The 27,332-nt window shown below is 34.4% G+C and overlaps 1 protein-coding gene across 2 annotated transcripts in view; it reads right to left on the bottom strand.

Annotated features, from left to right (window-relative positions):
* Positions 1–27,332, bottom strand: part of LOC134854891 (uncharacterized) — a 263,671-nt gene that overhangs the window by 183,165 nt on the left and 53,174 nt on the right. For both annotated transcript variants that reach the window (XM_063871250.1, XM_063871251.1), the window contains 4 exons: positions 22,864–22,965; positions 22,004–22,184; positions 1,480–1,616; positions 563–687 (listed from right to left, as the gene is read on the bottom strand). In XM_063871250.1, coding sequence (XP_063727320.1) covers positions 563–687; positions 1,480–1,616; positions 22,004–22,184; positions 22,864–22,965 — 545 coding nt within the window. The remainder of the gene's footprint in view (positions 1–562; positions 688–1,479; positions 1,617–22,003; positions 22,185–22,863; positions 22,966–27,332) is intronic.

Here is a 27,332-nt window from a genome sequence, read left to right as displayed (position 1 = left end):
TCACGCCCGAAATTTAATTTTTTTTTTCTAATTCCTAATAACACTTCTCTGATTTTAGGTTGAGATTGGGTATAGAAAAGGGCTTTAAAAAGATATATCACTGAACCTATTCTGAAATTTATCTGTGACACCTAAAAAAAGCAAATAGGAAAAAAACTAAAACAGACCCGAAGAAAACTTCCTTCCCACTTTCAGAGGTCGTGCAAAAATTGAAGTTTTTAAGTGCCAATTAATTTGACCGACCGCGAGCTTATTCGTTTAACCATCGATAGCTGCAAATAAGCAAAATTAAAAATGTGACATTCATCAAAATTATTGCCTTTTCAACTTTTATTATATATGCGTTGTAGAACTTTTTGTGTTCGATTATGTTTCGATTTTGACATCGGTTTAAGTTTCTTCGACTCGGGCTTTTTGAGGTCAATACTAAGATCTTGTGGACCGTGCATTTTCGCTTGAACACTTACTTGTTGCAACTGTAAATTCATCATGTTTCAAATCCTATTCTCTCATATAGCTGCAGGAATGAAAGGAGAGATGCTAATATTCTCTAATCTCTTACCCTCCATTTGTAATTGGCGCTGTAGGTTATGACGTCATTCGTGTTTGGCTCCCACTCAATCTGCAACTGTGTGGCACCAGTGGCCGAGTCAATCTCAGTCGCCACAATACTCGGCTGGTCAGGAGCTGAACAATCACAAACACCAATCAACAACTAATGCTGTAACTAATGCTGATACGCCTTTTTCGAAATTCGGTAGAGTAGTTTTCTACTGAGCTAAAATGTTTGCAAAATGGAGAAAAAAAATCGAAAGAGTTTCAAAAAAGTTGATAAAAAACCCCAATCCCATACATTTTAGTAATAACTAAATTTTGTCAAACGGGAACTTTTTGGTCTTCAAAACTACACAAAATAAGCTGACTAAACCGATACAACATCAGCTCAGCCCAAACCATTTCTTGGTAAAATGAAAAACTACAGAACTTTCAATCATAGTAAAAAAACTTGGAATCAAAACAAAATCCATGCTTTACAAAGTAGGCCGATAAAAACTAGTACCAGATACCATAAATGACACTTTACAAAAAATCGCTCTAATGTAATTAAACGAAAATAGTTTGACTGATCGGTTAAATTACTGACACTTCGGTTTATTGAACGGACCCTTGATTTGAACGCTCCCCGTATGCTCGTTTCCGGTTGGTTTTCACCTTGGCTAGCTTTATTGCTCTAGTTCTTATTAGCTATGCTGGAACTTTTAACTGTTAGCTATGCTGATACTATGGCGACTCGTGTCACTTAAGCGGTCCTCGCAATAGTAACAACCAACGAAGTAAAAAAAATAAAGCAATATAATTACAAAGGACTGCCCCAATGGTGGATGAGCTTTTACAAATATTGTACCTAGTAACGAATCCCCTCTTTCCCCTAAAGGGGAGAGGGAGGGGTGTCGGAAATAATTGGATGACGACTCTTACGTGTGGAGAACATGCTGGTGACAAATAGGGTGTCGGTGCTCTTCTGGGTACAGTCGGTCACAGTTCCACAGTCTGTACTGGGACATGTGTAGTATGTGTCTATGGCTCCATTGTACGTCGTGGCCGGAGTCAGTCCACTAAATGACATAACAAGTGGAACCTGATCTAAACTACATTTTATGATTGGATAAATTAGATATTTTACCAATGTAAAGTATTTAATATTAACCAATCATGACCCATCTAACTAACAACCCACTTATTTGTAAGTGCTGAAGTTACTTGTAATTTCAGCACCAGAGAGATTTGAATTTAACTTAGAAAATAGTTGGACTCTCCCGAGCACTTCAGCTGCCGCAATAAACCAGTATACCCTAGATCTATTGAGCCTAGCAGAGACTAGTTAAACAACCTGAGACTAGATAGTATAAGAGTAAGATTAGGATCGGTATTAGACTAAGAAGTTGCACGAATCTATCCGGCCGAAAATAAGATAGCGTGACGAGCAGACGGTGTACCCTATCCGAAATTACTCTATGAGTTATAGACAACATACATAACTCATCTGGTGCGACCATAAGTCTCGAACAAGACCTTAATAGCTTAGAATTAACCAAAATAGATTAGAAATTAGACAAAAACATTTACAAAATGTTATACGACAATAATTTAATCGAAATGTCTCTACGACTCAATAGATCAGAGCCAATATTCCGAACCATAACAGAACTACCCGGAATTGGAAGAAGACCTCGAACCAGAGACGACATACGACAAAGTAGAAACTTACCATATAGCTATATGATAGTTAGGCAAAAACCAGAACAAACTTTTATATTTAGAATACTACTGGCAATGAATTTAGATTTTCATTTGCAAACATAAATTTTGAAGTCAATGTTCAAAATCATTTCAGGCGCTAAACAAAATTATTAATATACAATAACGATTGATAAAAAGATCTAAGATCGTTTTCCTAAAACTCTGCAGTAATATACAAAACATGTTTGAAAAATATTTATTGAAAAATAAAAAATAAAAATTAGTAGCATGACAATAAATGGTTAGTAATCATAAATCATCCTGTTGTTCCAGCTCCATCACCTAAAACATAACAGCAATCATAAACCCACTAATATCATCAAAACACTAAATCTTTCCTTTACACACATTTAAAATTTTATTAAAACTTAAATTCACTTAATTTTAAAACCAGATCATCAAGGCTTATCCTTGGATCTTAAATCATTTTCTACTTAATTAAATTTCAAATTTGATCATCAAGGCTTATCCTTGGATCAAACAGAACAACTTTGTTCTCCTCCACCCACTTAATTAGTGTCTAACGACCTCAAACGTCGATTCACTACCCAACCCTTTCTAAAGACCTAAGACTAATAGAAATTTTTAAACAAAACTAATCATTCAAATTAGGATAAACAGTGAAGAACTTCGGTTATTCATCCTTCACTTGACCCCCCCTCTTACCAGACCCAGGATAAATCTTAGACTTAGTAAGTTTAAAATAGTATCTAACGAACTACTCGCGTTCTAATTATACCTGAACCCTGTGGATCGATTTACTATTCTCCAACCCTTGAACACAATCACTACCCCTAAGTAAGATTAAGTAAGTTAACACCTTAACTTATACTAGCCACGAGAAAGTAAAAAATCATTCTACGGAATCGATATACTTTTCTCTCCAACCCTGAACAAATAGACCCAGGTTAAACTAACCAAAAAATCGTAAGAACTAACAGTTTAGGAAAATAGAAACCATTTAACAACCTTTTGCATCCGTCATCCTAAACCTTATGTCATTTAAAAACCTAGGAAATAAACAAACAATCGTTTTACACAATTGTGAAATAGATAACAAAAAATACGACCTTGTAATCACACCTCATACACAAACAGTTGGATACATTCGAACAAAACGACAAACACTAAAAAGAAAAATAATAACGAAACAAAGACAAATAACACGAAAAAGATTTTCAAAAAATCGAAACGCATTTTCAGAATCAGAAACCAACAGTTTAGACGAACTTTACAAACTAAAAGAATCAATAGATAAAAATTGCCCACTTCACGATCAATTATATTTTTCTGACTCAGAAACAACTTCAAATTCATCAAAAAGAGGAAAAAGAAGAATAAAAAAGCAGTATAAACACAAACCAGTACATTTATACAATTGGAATCAACCAATTCGACACATTAATAATTACATATTAACAGTCATCGAAAGAAAAAATGAGCTCAACGCACACCCCAGGTGACGAAACCCCAGATGATGACGAAATCTTTCCTTTTATAGTAGATGCAACCACTGATAGAGGACAGCATATATTTTGCAAAAATTTACTATTAAATTTATTTGAACCCGGAATCAGTCCATGTAAAACAGAGTTCCCAGATGTAAAAATCAAAAGACAAATCATAGACCACTACTTAAAAGATATATGCAACATAACACAACAGTATGGAATCTACTCCATAGAATTCACCTCACCAAACCATAATCATAGAAAATATACAATCCAAACAGACGATCTTGATTTAGAATTTTCAAAAGTTTTTTCAGAATATATAAAAAGCATCCAATATCATAACTCACAAAGAGCAAACTCCATATTCACCAATGAAGTTTTCGCAATAATATATAGTTATATTTCGATATTAGAAAATGAAATCCCAATAACAAATGTCTCACCGACAGAAACATCTAAACATTTAAGAGCACGACATGAAATCACACTACTCTCTAGTTATTTAAACATCATTAAAGAAAATTTCACGAAAGACGACGTTTCACAACATACAAAACACGATCTACAAAAAATTTTGGCATGGTTCATAATAGATTATTTCACACACAATATTGATTTAATTGCACAAGCAAGAAAAAATTTTAGACCCCAAAACTCGAACGATGATACCGCTATCACAGAACAATCAGATTATGTTTGGGACCCCGAATGGTCTCATCCCGCATTTATAAGCTTCCCACAATCAATCTCAAGTCAAGCAATAAGTACGATATCTTACATAAGAGATTATGTAAGAGTAATACCATGTTAAATAATGTAATACCATACTAAATAGTAAAATATTAATCAAAGATAAATATACAAAAACAAAAGAGACATCCCTAACATTTTTTCAAAGATTAAATAAACAACCACCATTTTTTTCAAAATTCTACCCGATATTTAACCAACAAAGAAAACACTTGAAACCACTATCAGGAAACATCTATAATTTTTCAATCAAACAAGTTCACCAATATGATAAAGAACAAAACAAACAAAAATTTTATATGTCAGATTTTGAATTCAAACCTATTCACAAATTTTTCAAAATCACAATCTCATCCATAAAATATTTGAAAAATTCGAATTCAGATATCATTTCCTTACATGTCTATAACAACACACCTTACCAAGTAACATTACCTTTAGGACTTTTAGGATATTGTGAAACCAACGCTACAATATCACCAATACACGAAAAAGCCTATCGCGTAAATAATATACTCCAATTACTAGATATTTGCCAATCTACAATTCTTAATGAAGAATTATCTATAAATAATATAATAAGTAACGAAAACAGAAATACGGATTATTTCACAAAAACTCCATATTTCAAACCTACATTCAACATAAGTAACTACACAGAGGACCAACAAAAATTTTTAACAATGTTTAATTTCCAACATTCACAAATAACACAAGACGAATTCGAAAAATTAGCCAAACAGCTAATTAAATATTCATCAGTCTATGCAACATCAAAATTCGATGTTGGAGAAATCAGTTCATCACTACATCTCCCGTTAAAACCAGACGCAGTTTTCAAAAAACAGAGAGCAAGTAAAGTACCAATTCACTTACATGAGAAAGTGAACAGATTACTCGATATTTTAGAACAATACAACATTATATCACCAGTTAATAAAGAAGAACAACCAAAAGGGAACACATTCATCAACCCCGTTATCATTCTAGCTAAAGGAGAATCATTAAAAATCGTTCTCGATGCTAGATACCTCAATTCACTTATAGATGAATCAAAATGTAATTGGCCCATTGAACCAATACAAGTTATTTTAACAAAAATAAACGGCAAATACTTTACAACCGCCGATATGAATAGTGCATACAATCAAATGCCACTAGATGAACAATCACGACGTTTAACACAATTTGTTATCGGAAACCAACAATATGAATTCAACCGCTTAGTCTATGGAATATCCATAGGACCAGCAGCATTTTCAGCTTTTATGAGCAAAATTTTTAGACCACTAATACTCAAGAAAAACGCAATCACCTATTTAGACGATGTTTTTATGCAATCACAAACAAAAGACGAGATGTTCAATGTTTTAGAAAAATATCACCAAATACTTCAGAACGAAAATCTGAAGGCCGCCCCCGATAAATCACACTTCTTTTTGACAAGAGTTAAATTCTTAGGACATAATATAGAAAGAAAAACAATCACTCCATTGAAATCACGCATTGACGCTATTCAAAAACTTCAACCACCAACAAATAAAAAGAAAATCCAAGAATTTCTTGGAATGTTAAACTTTTTAAGTAAATATGTTTATAAAATGCAATTATATCTACGACCATTTTATAACATCCTTAGACAACAAAATAATTTTGAATGGAACACAGAACATCAAACACGATTTGAAGAAATAAAGAAACTTTTAACTGAACAAATTTCAAACACAATTCCAGATTCAAATCAACCATTTTATGCAATGTGCGATGCTTCGAACTTTGGCATCGGTGCAGCACTATTACAATCACATAATGGTACAAATAAAATGAACCTCATATCAGCAAATTCTCGATTATTCACTCAAGCAGAGCTACGACTCTCAACTCTAATGAGAGAATGTACAGCCATAATATATACACTGACAGAATATGAAATTCTGATACTTGGATCAAAACATCCAACAGTTCTATTCACAGACCATAAACCAATCATCTTTCTCTTTACACAAAAATCTAACCCAAACCACCGAGTTTACAGATTTCAACTAATTCTAATGAAATTTCCAAACTTACATATAGTTTGGACTGCAGGAAAAAATCTTGCATTACCAGACACCTTAAGTCGAAATACACCACCTGAATTACTTACACGAAAAACAACAGTTGAAATACCCAAAAACATAAAATTCTACCTTGCAGAAAACGAAACATCACCCCGATTGGAATGCAAATATGCAGTAAAAACTGATATTGAACAATCACAAATAAATAGTTTACAACATTTCCCACTTTATTTAGATTGTCAAAATAATCATTATGAAGTTGATTTACTTGGAACATCAACTTTCAAACCAATCCCATATTCTCAATGGATAAAAAATAACACCCAACAAAAACGAACAAAACAACACCCACCTAAGAAAGACCATTTTCCACTAATTGAAAAAGAAAATTTAACTGATAAAATAAATTTATCAGGACCACAAACAAATGATTCAAAATACACAATAAATCAAGTTTTTGACCTCCACGACCCACTTGATACAATACCCTTATCTAAATTCGAAATTGAAAACATTTTTCTCCCTCCAACAGAAACGATTACAATTTCAACACTGAAACAGTATCAAAATCTTGACCCGATAATTAGACAACTAAAATCATGGCACAAATATAAAACTAAACCTGTCAAGGCAGATTCAACCATTCTAGGAAACAAAACACTCCTCCGATACTTTCGTAATTTTAACAACACAACAATTAACGAAAATACAGACCTTTTAGAGTATAAGCTGAATGAATCTACAGTTCCCTGTCTCCCTTTAAGTATGATTCTTATAGCTTTTAATATTTCACATACACAAAATATTAAAGGACACTCTGGATCAGAAAAAACATATTCAAATATTATACAAAATTTTTACTTCCCAAATGCACCAATTTGGATAAAAGTACTATGCAATGATTGTATAGTATGTCAACTAAATAAACCTTACCCAAATCAAAAACAAATAGCACAAAAACAAGATTTTAAAGGACAAAGCTTGTACTTTAACCATCGTATCTCATTTGATACTAAAGGACCAATTTCACCCTCATCCGAAGGAAACTCCTACATTATGGTAATTGTTGACGCATTTACACATTATGTAGCACTTAACCCAGTACCACATTGTAACGCTTATTACGCTTACACAACACTCTATGAACACTGGATAGCAAAATTCGGACTACCAGAAATTTTAGTTACAGACAACGGTACAGAATTCATAAATAATGAAATCATCACACTATGTCATTTATATAACATTAAACACAAACCACGTACATCTCATGCACCTTGGACAAACGGCTTAGTCGAAGGTATGAACCGTTCATTACAAGAATATCTTAGATGTATCATCAACGGAAATGATACAAAATATACCGAATGGTCAGCAGATGTAAAATTATTTCCCTTAGCATATAATTCACAAATTACGACAACTTTAGGAATGTCACCATACGAAATGGTTTTTAACCAAAAGCCACGCAAACCAATAATGTTTACAGCAAATTCTCATAAAAACGCACAAGGTTATTGTCAACCAAATAAAGATTCAATTTGTTATAACCTACCTTTACATACACACGATGAAGATCATTTTCATCACCCACAAATTCTTAAACTAGCCTCCGGTACACACACCGAATGGATTCTAAATAGAGATAAAAAACACAATGAAATTTATCAAAAAATAACAAAAAAGTTATTACAAAGACAAAACATTAATGAACAAATCAATTCACGTTTTACACCAGCCTCCGAATTAAAAATTGGAACATTTGTTTTAATACCTAATTTTAATACTCAAAAAGGAATTTCTAAAAAATTACAACCCCTTCGAAAAGGACCATACCAAATAATTGCAAAACCCACTGATGTCACATATAAAATTACCGACTCAAACAAAAAAGAAATCGTTCAACATCGAAACAACCTATTACCTTATTACCCAAAAGAATACGCACTCCGCGAATTAACTCAATTATATTCTTTCACAGGATTAAAAATCATTCAAAATGAACCACATCTGAAAAACACAGAACAAAATGATAACCCCACCGAAAATCAAAACACAAAACCAACAGCCACCAAAAACAATACACAAAACCATAAAGAATCCCCAAAACAAAGAAAAAATAGAAAAATGACCGAACAAATAATACCCCAAGAACAAATCGACAAATCAGAAAATAGAAAAACAACAAGACTCCGAAATCAACCACGTAAAAACTATAAAATATTCATCCCCCAATCTAAAATTTTAAAGAAAGTGGAATTTCAAAAGTAATTTTAACATTATACTTCACAATCTTGAAACCTCCGAAACATTTTTCATTTACATTTTTCAAAATAACATGCTGACAAGTACGCAATAATTCTAGTTCAAAATAGACCAATAGGATTCATCCAATCCGTCACTTTCTCTAACTCAAACTAAGACCAATTAGACGAATCATATAGAACTCCAGGCACATCTATAACTATAACTTTACGACCTCCAGGTCAAAAATAAGCAAACCACTCCAACTTGACAACTAAAATAAATATCACCATAATACCGTACCCCTCCCTTATCTAATAACCCAAAGATCAACAATATTTCCCCAACTCAGACCACGAATACCCCCAAAACAAATTTGTTAACTTAGCCTAAAGTAACAAAATGAACATTTCAATTAGCCTAAAGTATAAAAATCTCACCATACCCCGGATCATTTGACAAACAAAAATAAAGAAAAAGACGACCTCCCGATCACCATGAAAATTGCCCCCAACAATTTTTTACAAAACTCAACCCACTTGTCAAAAAACTAATAAATAATCCGACCACACTAGAAAATCGCCTCAAACAGCAAAAAATATTCGACCAAGAGATCATTTCTTAAATGCTCTTCTCTCAATCAGTTACTCAAATACTCATAAATCTTAAACATTTTTTTACAATACTTGAAACCTTTATAATATTTCTTTTTGATATACTTGAATCTTTTCTAATAATCCTAATCATTTTTTGTAACATTTTTTTAATTTTCTACACTATTCTCGAACTATTCCTCCAACTTTCCAAAACCCTTGATTATATCCACAGGTACGATTTATACAACTTGTCTAAATGATACGAACAATTTTCAGTAGAACTGATATTTTTTTATTGTTTGTAATTTTCATAGCATTCTTATCATCCCTCATTTTGACCATATGTAAATGTATAAAGAAAGCAATCTTCACATTTGCCCTAGCAACAATCCTTCTAATTCTTTTTTTGGAAGAATATTATAATAAACACAAATTTTCTCACTAAAGTAATAATTCAAAACTCTATCAAAAATTGCTACCCAACAGTCACAAAGTCAGTCTTCACCGACATCATCCCAAGATAACCCAACACCACCTTCAATTACTCAAAATTCTCAAACATCTACACGAATTTCTTTTCAAGACAATCCATACACTTTTGAAGAACGACATGCTCGTTTATCAGAACCACTAGAACCAGTTCAACGACAAGCACCTCTAAGCGAACCAACATATAACCTATACCCAACACTACCACAAGAACTAAGTAGAATAAGAAATCCTAGTCAAAACCAAAATACAGTCGAAATAAATAGACAAATTATACATCCTCGACGAAACAGAAATTTTCAAACTCCCCGAGTTCATTTTGATATACCTCAATCCCCATCACAAAACACTCCAGAAAACCCCATTGGTAAATTACCAGAAACCCCTACGCTTCTTTCACAACGTAGCACCTCAAGCCTACCATCAGATTACTTAGGTTCAACACCAACATCTGAACAAATACGTGAAAATCCCTTTAACCCCCCAAACCAGGCATCACGACTACCATATTGGACAACACATTCATTTACACAAGGTGAACTAAATTTAGTCAATGATCCAATAGATATTTCTACGGATACAACAACATCCTCATCACTACCAGAAACATTATCACTACCATCAACACCATCAATAAGCCAGATTTCACCACCACCTTTTAACTTAAATTTTCCAAATAATCTCGACGCCAGATATCGAGAACAATCATCAATAAATATTCCTTTAAGATTAGATTGGAATACATTTACAGCACCTCCACCATTATTTGGACAACATCAAGAAAGTAACCGCCTTCATAACTGGGCACTTAATAGATTACAATATCGCCAAGATATTCACAACGATATCCGTGATCACAATATTCAAATACTCCAACAAAACAGTTTACAATTAAAGTTTGAAATCACAGTTAAGTTAAACAATATTACCCAACATCCCTACCCATTAAACCCACCTAACATAACAGCTCAATCACTACCACCACCGTTTATAACTACTGAAGTAATATACAAATACGACAGATATACCAAAAACACAATTGGCTACATTACATTTTATAATCCATACTCAGGATTATCATACACATGTATATTCTAAAATTATTAATTTTTCTCCAACTCCTTTTTCTAGTAATCTCAAATCAAAACATAAACCCTTCCCCTCGTACAGGACCACAAGATTTATTAGTAACACATTACGACTGTGAAGAAAATGAACAAAAAACACTACATAAATATGCAATAAATCAAGTATCACAATGTGAAACAGAACCACAAGCTATAGAAACCACAAATGTAATAGCAACACTCTATTCAAAAGCCCGAGCAACAACAGTTACAGGTTATAAATTCACAGCAACATTTTCCGAAAAGAAAGTACATTGTTCACAAGTCTCGAACGGAAACAAAAACCGACTTGACCATGAATCATTCTATCAGAGTAATATAGAACGTCTTTTACATCTCAATCCCGACGATTGTAAAAATGAATTACTTAGACTAAACATCACACAAAATAAAAACTCCGAAAAAAAGTTAGTTAACTTTCAAGTTTTTTCAGACTCTGTACATCAACCACAACTTGAAAGACACCAAGGACATATAAAACTAGACGAAAAATACCCATATAACGGCGCACACGGACGATTAACCTATGACCTACACGATAAACATTGGATACCACACATTGGTATAAATAACCCATCAAACTGCAAAGCAGACACAAAAAACAAAGGATACCAAGAAATAATGTTTTTCGATTGGAAAATACAACTCGAAAAAATACAACTAACACGAGATTTATCAGATAATACAATGATCTATCAAGGAATCCGATTACCTTGTAAAAATGATCAAGGTTATTGCGACCCTACAACGAGAACACAAGCAACAATTGTTTGGTTCCCCGAAGATACATGTACAACATTTCAAGTAGCAAGAATACACGCTCGTATGATAAAATTTCACGAAAAATACTTTATACAATCAGTTCCATATGAACAAGTACATCCATCACGAAAACAAAGTACTAATTTTAGAAACATACACAATATAGAAAATAAATTGACACGTTTTCAAATATATCAAGAAACAGAACTTGCATGTAAATATAGAAATCCACTCCATAAAACACAATACTCTGAAATATTAGTTGAATACGAAAAAGGATTCGACATGACCACTGGAAAAATAAAAATTGACCCATGTGCCACAGGTCATCCTCCAAACGAAGGAACATCCTATATACCAGTTAATTTTGAAAAAAGCAACGGACAACCTGGTGGACATCTAAAACCCCATGACACCAGAAGCACACGCTTACAAGAATTATCACTAATGAATACTACATATTTCGGTAATATCCACTATGATATTCATTTAGATATGAAACTAGATTATACAATTAGCCGAATTTTTCAAGAAATGTCACTCTCCGAATTAGAAACACTACACCAACTATGCGAATTAGAACGAACACAAATATTACAATCACTTGCACTAGCAGTATTAAAAATACCCTATGCAGGATACTTATTATCTGGAAATAGATCAAATTTTTTAGACTATGAAGGAAACATCTTATGGTTTTATACTTGTACTAAAAAAGTATCACCACTATACGTTTTTGAAGATAAACGATGTTATAAAAGAATCCCTATCTTTTATAAGAATAAAGTACATTTCGTGGATACACTTTCACGAAGAACCTATTTCTGGGATACCGCAGTCCCATGTGGATCAGAAAACAGCCACAATGTAGTACAACTAAACCCTGATGAAAATAAATATTATCTTCTCACTCCATATCCCACATTAATGCAATCACTCAAAAAATTTTCACCAGAAAGCATTCGCGCTATTGCTCGAAACCCAAATATAGACTTACAATCAATAGGAATCTATTCAAAATCAGATATTCAACATCACATTAGAACACAACAATTCCAAGAATTATTAACACAAATGGACACTATACAAAGACAATCAATAGACCAAAATTTACGCAAACTTGCAGAAACCGCAGGATTTGCCGATATCTACACGCAAGACTATAGCGGATATTTTAAAGACATTAAAGATTATATATATCTAAACGGTGAAAAATACCGTCCCCAAGATATATCACCAATTAACATTTTTAGCTTTGTTACACTCAAAAATGAGATCCTCGATTTTCTAGGATGGCCCTACTACATCTTAGAAAAATTGACTATTTTATACGCAATGTTTAACTTTATTGGATTTCTTTTCTCACTTTTAAAAGGAATCTACAACACATGTGCTATACACACACAAGTAAACAGACAAGCAAGCGTAGCACGCATACTCTTTGCAGGATTTTTTGGAATCTTTTCTACATCTATAAACAAAATTCTTTTAGACGCACAAATAAAAGAATACAACACAAAAATAGCAACACGACAAAATAAATACGACGAAGAACATAACAATGTAGACATAACGCCAACGGCACCACAATTACCACCCCTACCAAATAACCATCCACTATCCCTAGTCCCACGAAATTTTCGAAATTTAGCCATCACACATAATCCAAATTTTCGACTCACCACATCACAAAGTCCCATCCAACATATAATGACACACCAGTCACAAGATGATAATACTTATGAACAAATTATTGAACAACCCCATACCACCGCTTTTCAGTCTCAAAATAATCATTTTTTTAGCTCACGATGAGCCGCCAACTTGGATCACTACACCGATCAAATTCCCACCCAACCAATCTTACCTCTCCAATCCCAATAATACCACTTTTTGCTTTTCCGCCACCCGATTTTCCATCTAGTAATGTAACATCAGGCATGAATTCCGACACTAATTCACACATTTCAGTTTTATATTCCATCTCACAACTCAATAACCCGAATATTGAAACCCCCGCTGAATTTGCCGACTCAGAACCATCCCCATCCAATAATTTTCATAATTCTTCTAATTTTTCTCAACCCCCTTTTCAACCCATATTATCCAATAACCCTGACCCAATCACTTCCACACCCTCTTATGCTTCCCAAGTTACCCCAACCTACTCCTCACTTCATTCTGACCAATCATCTCATTCTCCAGACACCCCCCGAATCTCCCCAGAGCTAGATAATTTTATTACCCTTCAACAACAACCCTACCACCTCCATACCCCAACAATAAACCAAATCTCCTCCACAATAAATTCATCCAACCCCCCTACCCCTACACCCTCTTCAAATTATACTGAATCATTAGCACCATCATCCACATCAACTGAATCTTCACTCAACACTAATAGAGCTTACCGCACTTTTAAAAGAAAGTTCCCCAACCATCCTTTCCCAGCAAAACCAGGAACAGCCCGTGAATACATCAACCACCCCAAGCATACTAACACAAAAGAATTTTTAGCCATCACCTTACCCTCATTCCCACAATACACCTTAAACACCCCCCACGACACTAACGAAACACGCAACTTTGTAGATGAATACGTTTTAATGCCCACTCTCTCTTGGACCTCATATTATCATTTTACTAACCCTCTTTGCTTACCTTTATCTAACACTCACATCGATATAGAGCGAAATACGGACATGCTATATCGACTCACTACACCACTAACCGCTAGACAATTTACTTACGTTGGATATAAAAAATCACTAAAAACACACACTGCACCTAGAGCTAACGAATATACACTCGAATACTATGATCACAACATCATCAGAGCTAACCAAGATCAATTCTTAGACGACGATCGCTTCGCTAATCCACAAATTACTGAGAAATTTTTCATCAAGACACCATATATATTTACACTAAACATCTTCGACCGAAAGTTTGATCACATTATTTCAGAAGCATTAACAGACACAAGCATACGAAAGTTTTAAAGAACGCTTCCAAATATTTTCACTAACCTTTCATTTCCTTGCACCACACGAAAGAAATTTACACTGCTCACACGATATTATGTTGCGCACTAAACAAACCCACACATATAGTTATTATCGCTTCATCCAAAATCACTTTGACCTACACACACCCTCTAGACAACCACACCATCGTTTTCAATTCATTAATTCCAAATACACTTCACCATTTTTCCTAAATTTCACATATTGCATTAAAAATACTAACCTTCATGGTATTCTTCGCAATTATGATCCCATAACCCAAATGTACATCTTCTGTCCCATCACCAAGACCTTCAACGCCGAAGAATCCCGACCCTTCCTTATCCCGCACGAGTTTGTACAACCTATAGAAATCCCAATTTTAGAATTCATCCACAACACTAAATTCAATCACAAATTATATAATCTAATCCAAAACACACCTTATGAGTTTGCAGTTGGCACTGAAGAAATAACCACTATCAAGGCACTTCAATTGCTTTGGCCACTGCTTCAGACTAAAAATATCATCCGCATCTTAGCTAAACTACTAACAACTTCCGATCTCATCCACGACATCTTCCCCCACGGTTTTTTCCCCGACGACTAACAGGTAAGTATGAATTAAATGAATATTACTAACTAATTAAAATATTAAAAAACTCACCATACTTTATCCATGTTTTCTTTAGATTTTTAGCCTTCATCCGACAATCACCTACAAAAACCACAAAAGACAAATAAAAATCGCAAATTTCATCAAACAGATTTCAAAAATTCTATTAATCTCTTACACTTATAAATTTATAAATTTAATACCAATGCAGTAAATTCATTTCTAAAATTTTCCCCACAAGCAGTAAATCTAATTATGATGAAAATTTGTAACTTAAAATTCCCCCATAACTAGCAGTAAATTTCCAAATTCTATGCAGTAAATTAATAAAATGCAAATGCAGTACTAACCTTTTGATATTTTCATTCATTCGCACAGAAATTCTATCCACACTCGCACAGCTCGCCCACGAAGAATTGTTTAAAATAATGAATTTCAGTTTCAAGTTTTCACACTCAACAACTCTAACATATAATAACATGTTTCAAACTTTCCTTTAACCCGGTTGGAAAGGAATCATATACTAAACAAAACTAACCAACGCAGCTTACTAAATACCACAAATCATAGAATAACAGCATGACTAAGAAAAGGAAACCAACGGTACCCAAACCGGATTAACCCAGTTTAAAACTGGATAATTTATTCTTTTGAAGACTATTATAAAGTCTAAGAAAGAAATAATAAAACACAAAAAAGTCGAAAGACAAACCCATACCACAAACAATTTGATTTTTGAAAAAAGGACACAACCAACAAAACATAAGAAAAACCACAACAAACCCAACATAAAACGTTGTCACATAACAGGACCTCTCACAAAAACCGCATGCAATCATACTCCCACTCCTGGCCTAACCCACCAGGAAGGACGTCCTGAGCATGCTCTATAGCCGGCCTAACCCACCGCGCTACATCCACGCTTTGTGACCACACCTCTATTTTTAATAAGAGCTACTCAAGGGTGAGTAACTCTTCAAAATAACCGAACTAAAACAAAAAGCTTTTGTGAAAACAACTAACTAAAATCATAATTAAAAAATATTAAACTAATAAATGTTTTATAAAATGTAAATTACATTATGCAATACATAGATCAGAATACAACACCAAGGACGAACATCTAAAGACAAAACAACCCCACTACACTCGAGAGAGAATGGCCAACCACAATCGATATGCCACTCACAATCACAACTCAAAGGATTTAGAGTACGACTTGACTTCGCAGAAAAGGACTTCATTGAACTAGACCAATGACCACCTCGATGTTCAAGTATACGTACAGATCCGAGTAACCAGGCATCCCCTCCACGCACAATCTCCACGCCATTCCCAAACTAGATCAGACACAAAAGAAGTTCTCCACGCAGAACAGAAAAACCTGACATAGCCAACCATTCTGAAATCAGATTTGAGTTTGTTGCGAAGACTTAGTCGTTGTCACTAGAAGACACAACGTCTTATAACTCCAGCTTCCTGGAACTTCTTTAACAAAGAAGAAACGGAAGAAAATTATGATGTTCGCCAAAAACCAACGTCCATCATCCATCCTTCGAATTGCAGAAGAACTATTCTAAAAAACTCTGTAAAACCCGGATGGGTGGAACCTGATCTAAACTACATTTTATGATTGGATAAATTAGATATTTTACCAATGTAAAGTATTTAATATTAACCAATCATGACCCATCTAACTAACAACCCACTTATTTGTAAGTGCTGAAGTTACTTGTAATTTCAGCACCAGAGAGATTTGAATTTAACTTAGAAAATAGTTGGACTCTCCCGAGCACTTCAGCTGCCGCAATAAACCAGTATACCCTAGATCTATTGAGCCTAGCAGAGACTAGTTAAACAACCTGAGACTAGATAGTATAAGAGTAAGATTAGGATCGGTATTAGACTAAGAAGTTGCACGAATCTATCCGGCCGAAAATAAGATAGCGTGACGAGCAGACGGTGTACCCTATCCGAAATTACTCTATGAGTTATAGACAACATACATAACTCACAAGCGTAATAGTATGTTAAAGGCAACTGCCAGGCAAGTAGCACACAAATTTGCCCTCACGGTTACTATTTTCAGACAAATTTTAAGACATTTAAAACAACTTTGACATTTTTATTTTTCAATACCATAGTTTTATATAATTCAGAACTTTTCACCTATTTACGAAAATAAAAAAAAAACATTTTTTGTTTCATTGTCAGACGTACTGAAAATTCGAGGTTATTGAAAACGTTCTTTCGATGGTATCGTTCAAAAAAAAAACCGTGAGAAAAACTTAGATAAACTAAAAGCAAGAGTTTTCTTTACGGAAAACTTTTTTCGATTTTTAACGCTGTGTACTCCTAAACTAATACAAAGCAAAGAAACCAAACCAAACCATAGTTTTCAAATCATAGTTTAATTTTTTAAATAAAACTATATTTCGTCTTTCACTTGAAATCAATTTAAGAAAATATGAAGTGAAAGTTCAAAACGAGTATTTCAGACCAATTTGATCTTAACTTTTACTTTTTCAAAGCCAATCAGGACAGAAAGATCAATTATATACCGCTTGCTCAAGTCTGACGTTCTGTTCCAGAAAGTGGCAGAAAATTCTTCCATACAATTTTTGCAGAAAACAAAAAACACAGGGGTACTCTCCAGTTTGTCAATCCGCTTGTTGTTCCGACTTTCGATACGAAAGTAACGGAATATTTGTGCTCGGGGTGGGTTTTTTTTTCTTCAGACAAATTTCGACTTTTTAACTAGCCATTTTTGACGGAATTTTTTTTATCATTCAAAAGGTATTGTTGTCCTGAGCTTAAATTGGAAAAGATATTTTACCTGTGATCATTTTTCGTAAAGTTATGAGAGTTTAAAGATTGCCATTTTGACCAATTTGGGACAATTAACGCGCGATATATTTCGCGCTATTAACGCGTAAGAGAGATTTAATCCGTCTTATAAATCGTTCCAAATTGGTTGAACGAAGCTTATTTGCCATAATTGATTTGTTACAAGGAAAGAAATCTATCTTTTTGTATTTTATATGGCGTGTGGGGGGACGATTTTCATTAAAAAAATTCAAATTATAGAAAAAAAAATTTCATTTTATTTTATTTCATTTAATTTTTTTTATGTATTACTGCTGCTCAATAAACCTTAAAAGGCAGTCGGAACATTCAGGGCTTCGCCCTGATACGAGCAGTCTTGTTAACTTTTAACATTATTTTGTCTGCAAATTGTTCAAACGTCGAATTCAAATCTGTTCACTTGATCCCTCTTGACATGATTTCACACAGTTGGTAAAAACAAAAATCAACTTTCATAGCACTCACCAAATCCAATTACAAACCAAATTTTGGAAAAAAGGCCAGAAAAAAACAGCAATTATCCATGTTTTAAACGTCAGAATTTTTTAAAAAACGTTATTTTAAAATAATTCAAAATGTAGAGCCATTATGCACTTGAATGGAATGAACATCGAATTTCAACTATGCTTCATTTCAAGCTGAACAAATTATGATAACCACCTTGAAAAATTTGTATATAGAAGCCAAATCTTAACGCAAAATCCAACCAAAGAATAAGATTAATAAGTATAATGGTTTTATATAAACACCGAAAAATGCTCTGACTCCTTACATGATTTCTAAAATTTCAATTACGACATTCTACAACCCGCATCCAATATCAAGCGTTAATAATCGGCCATATTACGATTTTAGTACCAGTCTTACTATAATTGAGAAACAATCGATTTTAATCAATTATTAATCGATCATAATCTCTCTTTTTAATATCAAATTATAATTCATTACAATCCATTATAATCGATTATAATCGAATATTTATTCGTCCATTTTTCGATACAATTATAGTCAATTATAGTTGATTATAATCCATTAATTTTATTCAAATTTCTAATTCGTTAGTTTTGCACAAAAATCCATTTTAATCGATTATAATTGATTCTAATCCCTTTTGTTTGTTCATTTTGTCTTCGAAGTTGCATCTAAACTGCTTATACTTTATGCTTTTTGTAGACGTTGGTTCCTATGAAAAATGAGGAAAAGGTTTTTAAAGTTTTCCAATCAATTCAAATTTTTAAGGTTTTTTTTTTCATTTCTTCCCCATTAGAGTTGTTTTGTGATACATATTTTAAGCTTTTTAACGACCCAAACATATCAGCAAATTGATTTAGTTTCATGATTGATTCGGAACATTTATTTTTCATCTACCGCGAGAATCTTTCCACTAGTATGAAAGGATCTCTAAGAAACTTTTGTTGCGAGGTAAAACTTTGTGTTCAGAGAACCAAAGTGTTCAAGAGATCTCTCTTCTAGAGATTTTCTTATTGACTCAAAAACAATAACTCATAAGAAATAATTCGAATATAGTTTTGAATTGACAAAATGTTTGCAAAATAAGAGATTATAATTGATTCTAAGGATTTTTTGTAAGAACTATAATCAATTATAATCGATTATAAGAGATTATAATCTCTTGGAAAATATCACGATTGTAATCAATTATAAATCTTTTAAACACTTATTTTTGGTAATTATAATCAATTATAGTTGTCAAAAAATCATCATAATAATCCGTTATAATCGATTACTTACGCCTAAACTTGGATGCGGGAATATCAAACAACTCAAGAACCTTTTCAAAAAAATAAGAAAATCGAATTACTTGAAGCGTAGCCGGAAAACACCAAAATTTACCATCAGTCGTCAAATACATGGGAAAAGGATCAAAAAATAACAAAGAAAAGGCGCAAAGTTTAACGATTACTTTGTCAACGTGTTCAGAATCCCAGATCTGAAAATGCCGACTTTACAAGTAAACTTTCAAATTAGTACAGCTAAAGTCCAGAAAAACTATTTAAGCACAATAATGAATGCACTCGAAAGCAACAACTCAACGGGCAATGATAAAATCGGAAACTTGACACTACGCTATGCAAATCCCTGACTCGCATGTTCCAATTTTGTGCAAAGTATGCAAACTCATAGAAGATCAGTCAAGCGACACCCATTCTCAAAGAAGGTAACAGAGCAGATGTAAGCTGTTATTAGTAGATAACCTTGCTTTGCTGCTGCTCAAAAGTTTTCGAGAAACTTTTGTTAGAAGAAAAATATGAGCTTGTCGAAAACAACTTTTAGAAGAATGAACTTGGCTTTCGACAATAGATCAGCAACTCTACAGCTACTTCTCTTTCTGTATAATGCATATCGAATTAACGATAAAGAATAAACAAGACTGCTCGTATCAGGGCGAAGCCCTGAATGTTCCGACTGCCTTTCAAAGTCTATGGAGCAAAAAATAACCTGAAAAAATTTAATGTATTAAAAAATTGAAAAAAAAATTTAAAATTTGAGATTTTTTTTAATCATCCCCCACACGCCATATAAAGTACAAAGCGATAGATTTCGCTCCTAGTATTAAATCAATTATGGCAAATAAGCTTCCCCAACCAATTAGGAACGATTTCTAAGACGGATTAAACCTCCGCTTACACGTCAATAGCGCGAAATAGATCGCTCGTTAATTGTCCCAAATTGGCCAAAATGACAATCTTTAAACCCCCATAACATTACGGAAATTGATCACAGGTGAAATATTTTTTCAAACTTAGGCTCAGGACAACAATACCTTTTGAATGATATTCAAAAATTCCGTCAGAAATGGCTAGTTAAAATTTCAAAATTTGTCTGAAGAAGAAAAAACCCACCCCGAGCACAAATATTCCGTAACTTTTGTTTCGAAAATCGGAACATTATTACACTTATCAGTGTTATTAATTGAATTTGCAAAGGTCTTCTAAAATTCCCACATGACATCCTTACACGATAATTTGAACCTTCTGGAGTTGGAGGCAGACTACTGAAACTTAATATGTCATAGTTAACTGATAGACAGCACTTCGTCAAAAAAAGAAAAAGTGAATCGAGTTAAAGGGTTGTAACCAGTGGAGTCCCACAAGGCTCGTTACTAGTGCCACAATAACTCTTAATTTTCAAAAATCATATGCCAGACAAGTTAACTTAAGTAGATTAAGTGTTAAGCTACGATTAAGTGTTAGAATTCAAAGCAAGAGTATTTAATCAGGACGGTCTTAAAATTGCGACGCATAGTATCAAAGAGTGACTCGATGAAAACAAAATGACCATAACAGAACAAAATCAAACGTTCTAAGCATCAAAGGAAGCTTCAAGCTTCAAACAAAGCCGAGATCAATTTATGACAGGGAATTTTCAACACGGTCACAACGGGAAAACGTACAATAAACGCCGTAGTAGTAGTTAGTAGATACACCAGACAATTGCAACGGCGGAAGTATAAAATATCACAAAGCAGACGAAAAAGAGAAGAAAACTTGTTCAGAGGAACAAAACGCTTCACAGTTAGCTAATCCGAGTTGATAGAGACAACAGAGCCACACCAACGTAAGAAACACTCACTAGTACATAAACACAATTTTTCGAAAACTGCTTTGCAGAGAAATTTCTATTTTGAAACAAAACTCGCTTTTACAGATGAAAGCCTTTAGCAACAATGCACCTGAAAGGGCAGCGCTAAAGTATATTTCAACGTTTTTCACCTGGAAAAAATGAAGGTATCGTTGGTCTGCGACGTGTCATCAGTAGCGTTGTTTGATGCTGTTTTGCGCGTGAACTCGTAATAAGTCACTGAACCCTGATTAGGTGCATTCCAGGACAACTCGACTACAGTGGAATTCACAGTCTTGTACTCGAACTGAGTCGCAGTGGGCACGGCAGGATCTGCAAGTTAGAACTATTTAAGCTTAAGGTCAAATGAGACAGCAACATAAGAGCTGCTTAGCTCTTTCCCGTTATTGCTACACATAAAAAAAGTCGAAATGGCCGAAACAAAAAAAAATCCAAAACTTCAGTAAAATTGAGGGAATATAATTTGGTGGCTGTTTAGGAGGAGGACCTTTTCATGGAGAGATCCGGTTGTTTAGCTCTTTGCGGATAGCGGTTCTTTGTTCGTCTCCTCTCCCTTGATAGAAAAAGTTTCAATTGTAAGGCATTTTTTTTCAGTGGCATAATTAGTAATTGAAAATAAAGCAGTTCCCATTCAACGCCCATACTTAAACTGATATCGGGTAAAGTATGGCAAGGGGCGGGGTGTCTAGTTCGGATTGAAACTAGCCGATTTGCTGAAAACTTCAAACCAATCAGTTTTATTTAACTGTCCAAAAATGATTTAACTGTCACGCTCTTGTTCAGGCTGTTGAAAGATCAGTTCAGACGGCGGGCTAGTATAACTTTTTGTCATTCGGTCTTTTAATTCGGGGCCGCTTTTCATTTTGCAAGGGATCGTTTTTGCAAGGGGTCGTTTTTGCAAGGGGTCGCTTTGGCAAGGGATCGTTTTTGCAAGGGGTCGCTTTTATTCTGTCCTTACGACCACGGTGATGCCCCCCACCCAATAACTAACTTGTGCATAGAACGATTGGATCGAGAGAGAACTCCATCTCGGCAAAAGGATCGAAGTTAACAAGTTGGTATGTGTACTTTGTCCCAGGGATCAACGTCTCAGCTGAAACAAAACAAAAAAACATTACTAACAAAACAGAAATTAAGTGCGCCTAAAACTTACAGGTTGTAGTTAGGTTAAGTTCCTAGCCTCTTCTGAATTTCTTTTTATGATTCAAAATTTAAGAAGATGTATGTTTACTGATGTGAAGTTAAGCTGAGGTCAGGATCAGAATTGTGTGTCACGCCGCCGCCGGTAATTTTTTTCTCACGCCGCCGCTGGATTGAAACAGAGCGAAACGCGGCGTGTACCCATGGATTTTAATTACTCGAAAAAAATTATGCCTACGGTTTAAACTATTCTTGTGAGTTATGACCGAGGTGGTTAACTCATAGAGTAATTTCGGATAGGGTACACCGTCTGCTCGTCACGCTATCTTATTTTCGGCCGGATAGATTCGTGCAACTTCTTAGTCTAATACCGGTCCTAATCTTACTCTTATACTATCTAGTCTCAGGTTGTTTAACTAGTCTCTGCTAGGCTCAATAGATCTAGGGTATACTGGTTTATTGCGGCTGCTGAAGTTCTCTTGGAGAGTCAACTAATTCCTAAGTTAAATTCAAATCTCTCTGGTGCTGAAATTACAAGTAATTTCAGCACTTACAAATAAGTGGGTTGTTAGTTAGATGGATCATGATTGGTTAATATTAAATACTTTACAATGGTGAAATATCTAATTTATTCAATCATAAAATGTAGTTTAGATCAGGTTCCACCCATCCGGGTTTTACAGAGTTTTTTAGAATAGTCTTTCTGTAATTCAAAGGATGGATGATGGACGTTGGTATTTGGGGAACATCATAATTCTTCTGGGTTTTCGTGTTAGAGAAGTTCCAGGTTCAATCGCTGTGTCTTCTCATGACAACGACTGGGTTTTCGCAACAAACTCACATCTGATTTCAGAATGGTTGGCTATGTCAGGTTTTTCTGTTCCATGTAGAGAACTTCTTTTGGGTTGACCTTGTCTGGGAATGGCGTGGAGATTGTGCGTGGAGGGGATGCCTGGTTACTCGGATCTGTACGTATACTTGAACATCGAGGTGGTCATTGGTCTAGTTCAATGAAGTCCTTTTCTGCGAAGTCAAGTCGTACTCTAAATCCTTTGAGTTGTGATTGTGGGCGGCATATTGATTGTGGTTGGCCATTCTTTTTCGAGTGTAGTGGGGTCATTTTGTCTTTGGATGTTCGTCTTTGGTGTTGTATGCTGATCTATATACTGCAAGGTATAATTTACATTTTATAAAACTTTTATTAGTTTGGTGTTTTAATTATGATTTTGGTTAGTTGTTTTCACAAAAGCTTTTTGTTTCAGTTCGGTTATTTTGAAGAGTTACTCACCCTTGAGTACCTCTTATTAAAAATAGAAGTGTGGTCACAAAGCGTGGATGTAGCGCGGTGGGTTAGGCCGGCTATAGAGCATGCTCAGGACGTCCTCTCTGGTGGGTTAGGCCAGGAGTGGGAGTATGATTTCGTGCGGTTTCTGTGAGAGGTCCTGTTGTGTGATAACGTTTTATGTTGGATTTATTGTGGTTTTTCTTATGTTTTGTTGGTTGTGTCCTTTTTTCAAAAATCAAATTGTTTTTGGTATGGGTTTGTCTTTCGACTTTTTTGTGTTTTATTATTTCTTTCTTAGACTTTATAATAGTCTTCAAAAGAATAAATTATCCAGTTTTAAACTGGGTTAATCCGGTTTGGGTACCGTTGGTTTCCTTTTCTTAGTCATGCTGTTATTCTATGTGTTGTGGTGTTTAGTAAGCTGCGTTGGTTAGTTTTGTTTAGTATATAATTCCTTTCCAACCGGGTTAAAGGAAAGTTTGAAACGTGTTATCGTGTGTTAGAAATGTTGAGTGTGAAAGCTTGAAACTGAAATTCATTATTTAAACAATTCTTCGTGGGCGAGCTGTGCGAGTATGGATAGAATTCTTGTGCGAGTGAATGGAAATATCAAAAGGTTAGTACTGCATTTTCGTCTTATCAATTTACTACATAGAATTTCAATTTTACTGCTAGTTTTGGGGAAAAATTAAGTTATAAATTTCCATCATTATTAGAATTACTGCTTTTAGGGAAATAATTTATAAATTAAATTACTACATTGGTATGAACTTTATTTAATTTAGCTGGTGCAAAAGAGTATTAGAGTTTTGAACAATTTGAAGAAGTTTTCTATTTTTTATTTTTCTTTTGTGTATTTTGCAGATGATCGTGAGATGAAGACTAAAAATCTAAATAAAACATGGATAAAGAATGGTTAGTGTTTTATTTTAAAACTATTAGTTAAGAATATGAGAATTTATACTTACCTGTTAGTCGTCGGGGAAACAAACCGTGGGGGAAGATGTCGTGGATTATGTCGGAATTTGTTAGTAACTTTGCTAGTATGCGAATGATGTTTTTAGTTTGAAGCAGTGGCCAAAGCAATTGAAGTGCTTTAATGGTTTTTAGTTCTTCAGTGCCAACTGCAAAATCATAAGGTGTGTTTTGGATGAGATTATATAATTTGTGGTTATATTTAGTGTTGTGGATGAATTCTAATATGGGGATTTCTATAGGTTGAACAAATTCATGTGGGATAAGGAAGGGTCTGGATTCTTCTGCGTTGAAGGTCTTTGTGATGGGACAAAAAATATACATTTGGGTTATGGGATCATAATTGCGAAGAATACCGTGAAGGTTAGTATCTTTGATGCAATATGTGAAGTTAAGAAAAAATGGTGAAGTGTACTTAGAGTTAATAAATTGAAAACGGTGTTGTGGTTGTCTTGATGGAGTGTGTAGATCAAAATGATTTTGTATGAAGCGATAATATGTATATGTGTGGGTTTGTTTAGTGCGTAACATAATGTCGTGTGAGCAGTGCAAATCGCGTTCATGTGGTGCAAGGAAGTGGAAGGTTAGTGAAAATAATTGAAATTTTTCTTTAAAACTTTCATAAGCTTGCATGTCAGTTAGTGCTTCAGAGATGATGTATTCAAATTTTCGATCAAATATATTGAGTGTAAATACATATGGTGTTTTGATGAAAAATTTTTCTGTTAGTTGTGGGTTAGCGAAGCGGTCGTCATCTAAAAATTGGTCTTGGTTAGATCGGATGATATTATGATCGTAATATTCTAGCGTAAATTCGTTAGCTCGGGGTGCAGTGTATGTTTTTAGTGATTTTTTATATCCTATATAAGTAAATTGTGTGTGTCTTAATGGTGTGGTGAGTCGATATAGCATATCTTTATGTCTTTCTATATCGATGTGAGTATTAGATAAAGGTAGGCAAAGGGGGTTAGTAAAATGATAATATGATGTCCATTGAAGTGTAGGCATTAAAACGTGTTCATCTACAAAACTGCGTGTGTTGTTAGTGTCGTTAGGGGTGTTCAAAGTATACTGTGGAAATGAAGGTAGGGTGATGGCTAAAAAATCTTTCGTGTTAGTGTGATTTGGATGATTAATATATTCACGGGCTGTTCCTGGTTTTGTTGGAAATGGATGGTTCGGGAATTTTCTTTTAAAAGTGCGATAAGCTCTATTAGTGCTATTTGATGATTCGGTGGATGTGGATGATGGTGCTAATGATGCGGTATAAGCTGAAGAGGGTGTAGGGGTAGGTGGGTTTGATGATTCTATTGTGGATGAAATCTGATTTATAGTGGAATGTTCAAGGTGGAAGGGTTGTTGTTGTAGGTTGATAAAATTATCTAGTTCCTGGGAGATTTGGGGAGTATCTGGAGAATTGGATGATCGGTCTGAATGAAATGAAGAGTAGGTTGGGGTGACTTGTGAAGCATAAGAGGGTGTAGAAATCGATGGGAGTGGGTTATTTGGCGGGATTGGTTGAAAAGGGGGTTTTGAAAAAACTGGGGAGTTGGTTTGAAAATTATTGGATGGAGTCTGCAAATTCATCAGGGGTTTCAATATCTGGGTTATTGAGTTGTGAGATGGAGTATAAAACTGAGATATGTGAATTAGTGTCTGAATTCATGCCTGATGTTACATTATTGGTTGGGAAATCGGGTGGCGGGAAAGCAAAAAGTGGAATTATTGTAATTGGAGTGTTGAGGTTGGTCGGGTGGGAATTTGAGCGGTGTAGGGATCCACGTTGTCGGCTCATCGTGGGCTAAAAAAATTATTATTTTGAGACTGAAAAGCGGTGGTATGGGGTTGTTCTATAATTTGTTCATATGTATTTTCATCTAGTGGATGGTGTGTCATTATATGTTGAATGGGACTTTGTGATATGGTTGGTCTAAAATTTGGATTATGTGTTATTGCTAAATTTCGAAAATTTCGTGGGACTAGTGATAGTGGATGGTTATGTGGTAGGGGTGGTAACTGTGGTGCTGTAGGCGTTATGTCTACATTGTTATGTTCTTCGT

Source organism: Symsagittifera roscoffensis, chromosome 9, assembly GCF_963678635.1.
Source record: "Symsagittifera roscoffensis chromosome 9, txSymRosc1.1, whole genome shotgun sequence".
NCBI classification, from domain to species: domain Eukaryota; kingdom Metazoa; phylum Xenacoelomorpha; order Acoela; family Convolutidae; genus Symsagittifera; species Symsagittifera roscoffensis.
The sequence above is the reverse complement of the archived record's forward strand: the minus strand, read 5'-3'. Positions and strand labels throughout refer to the sequence as shown.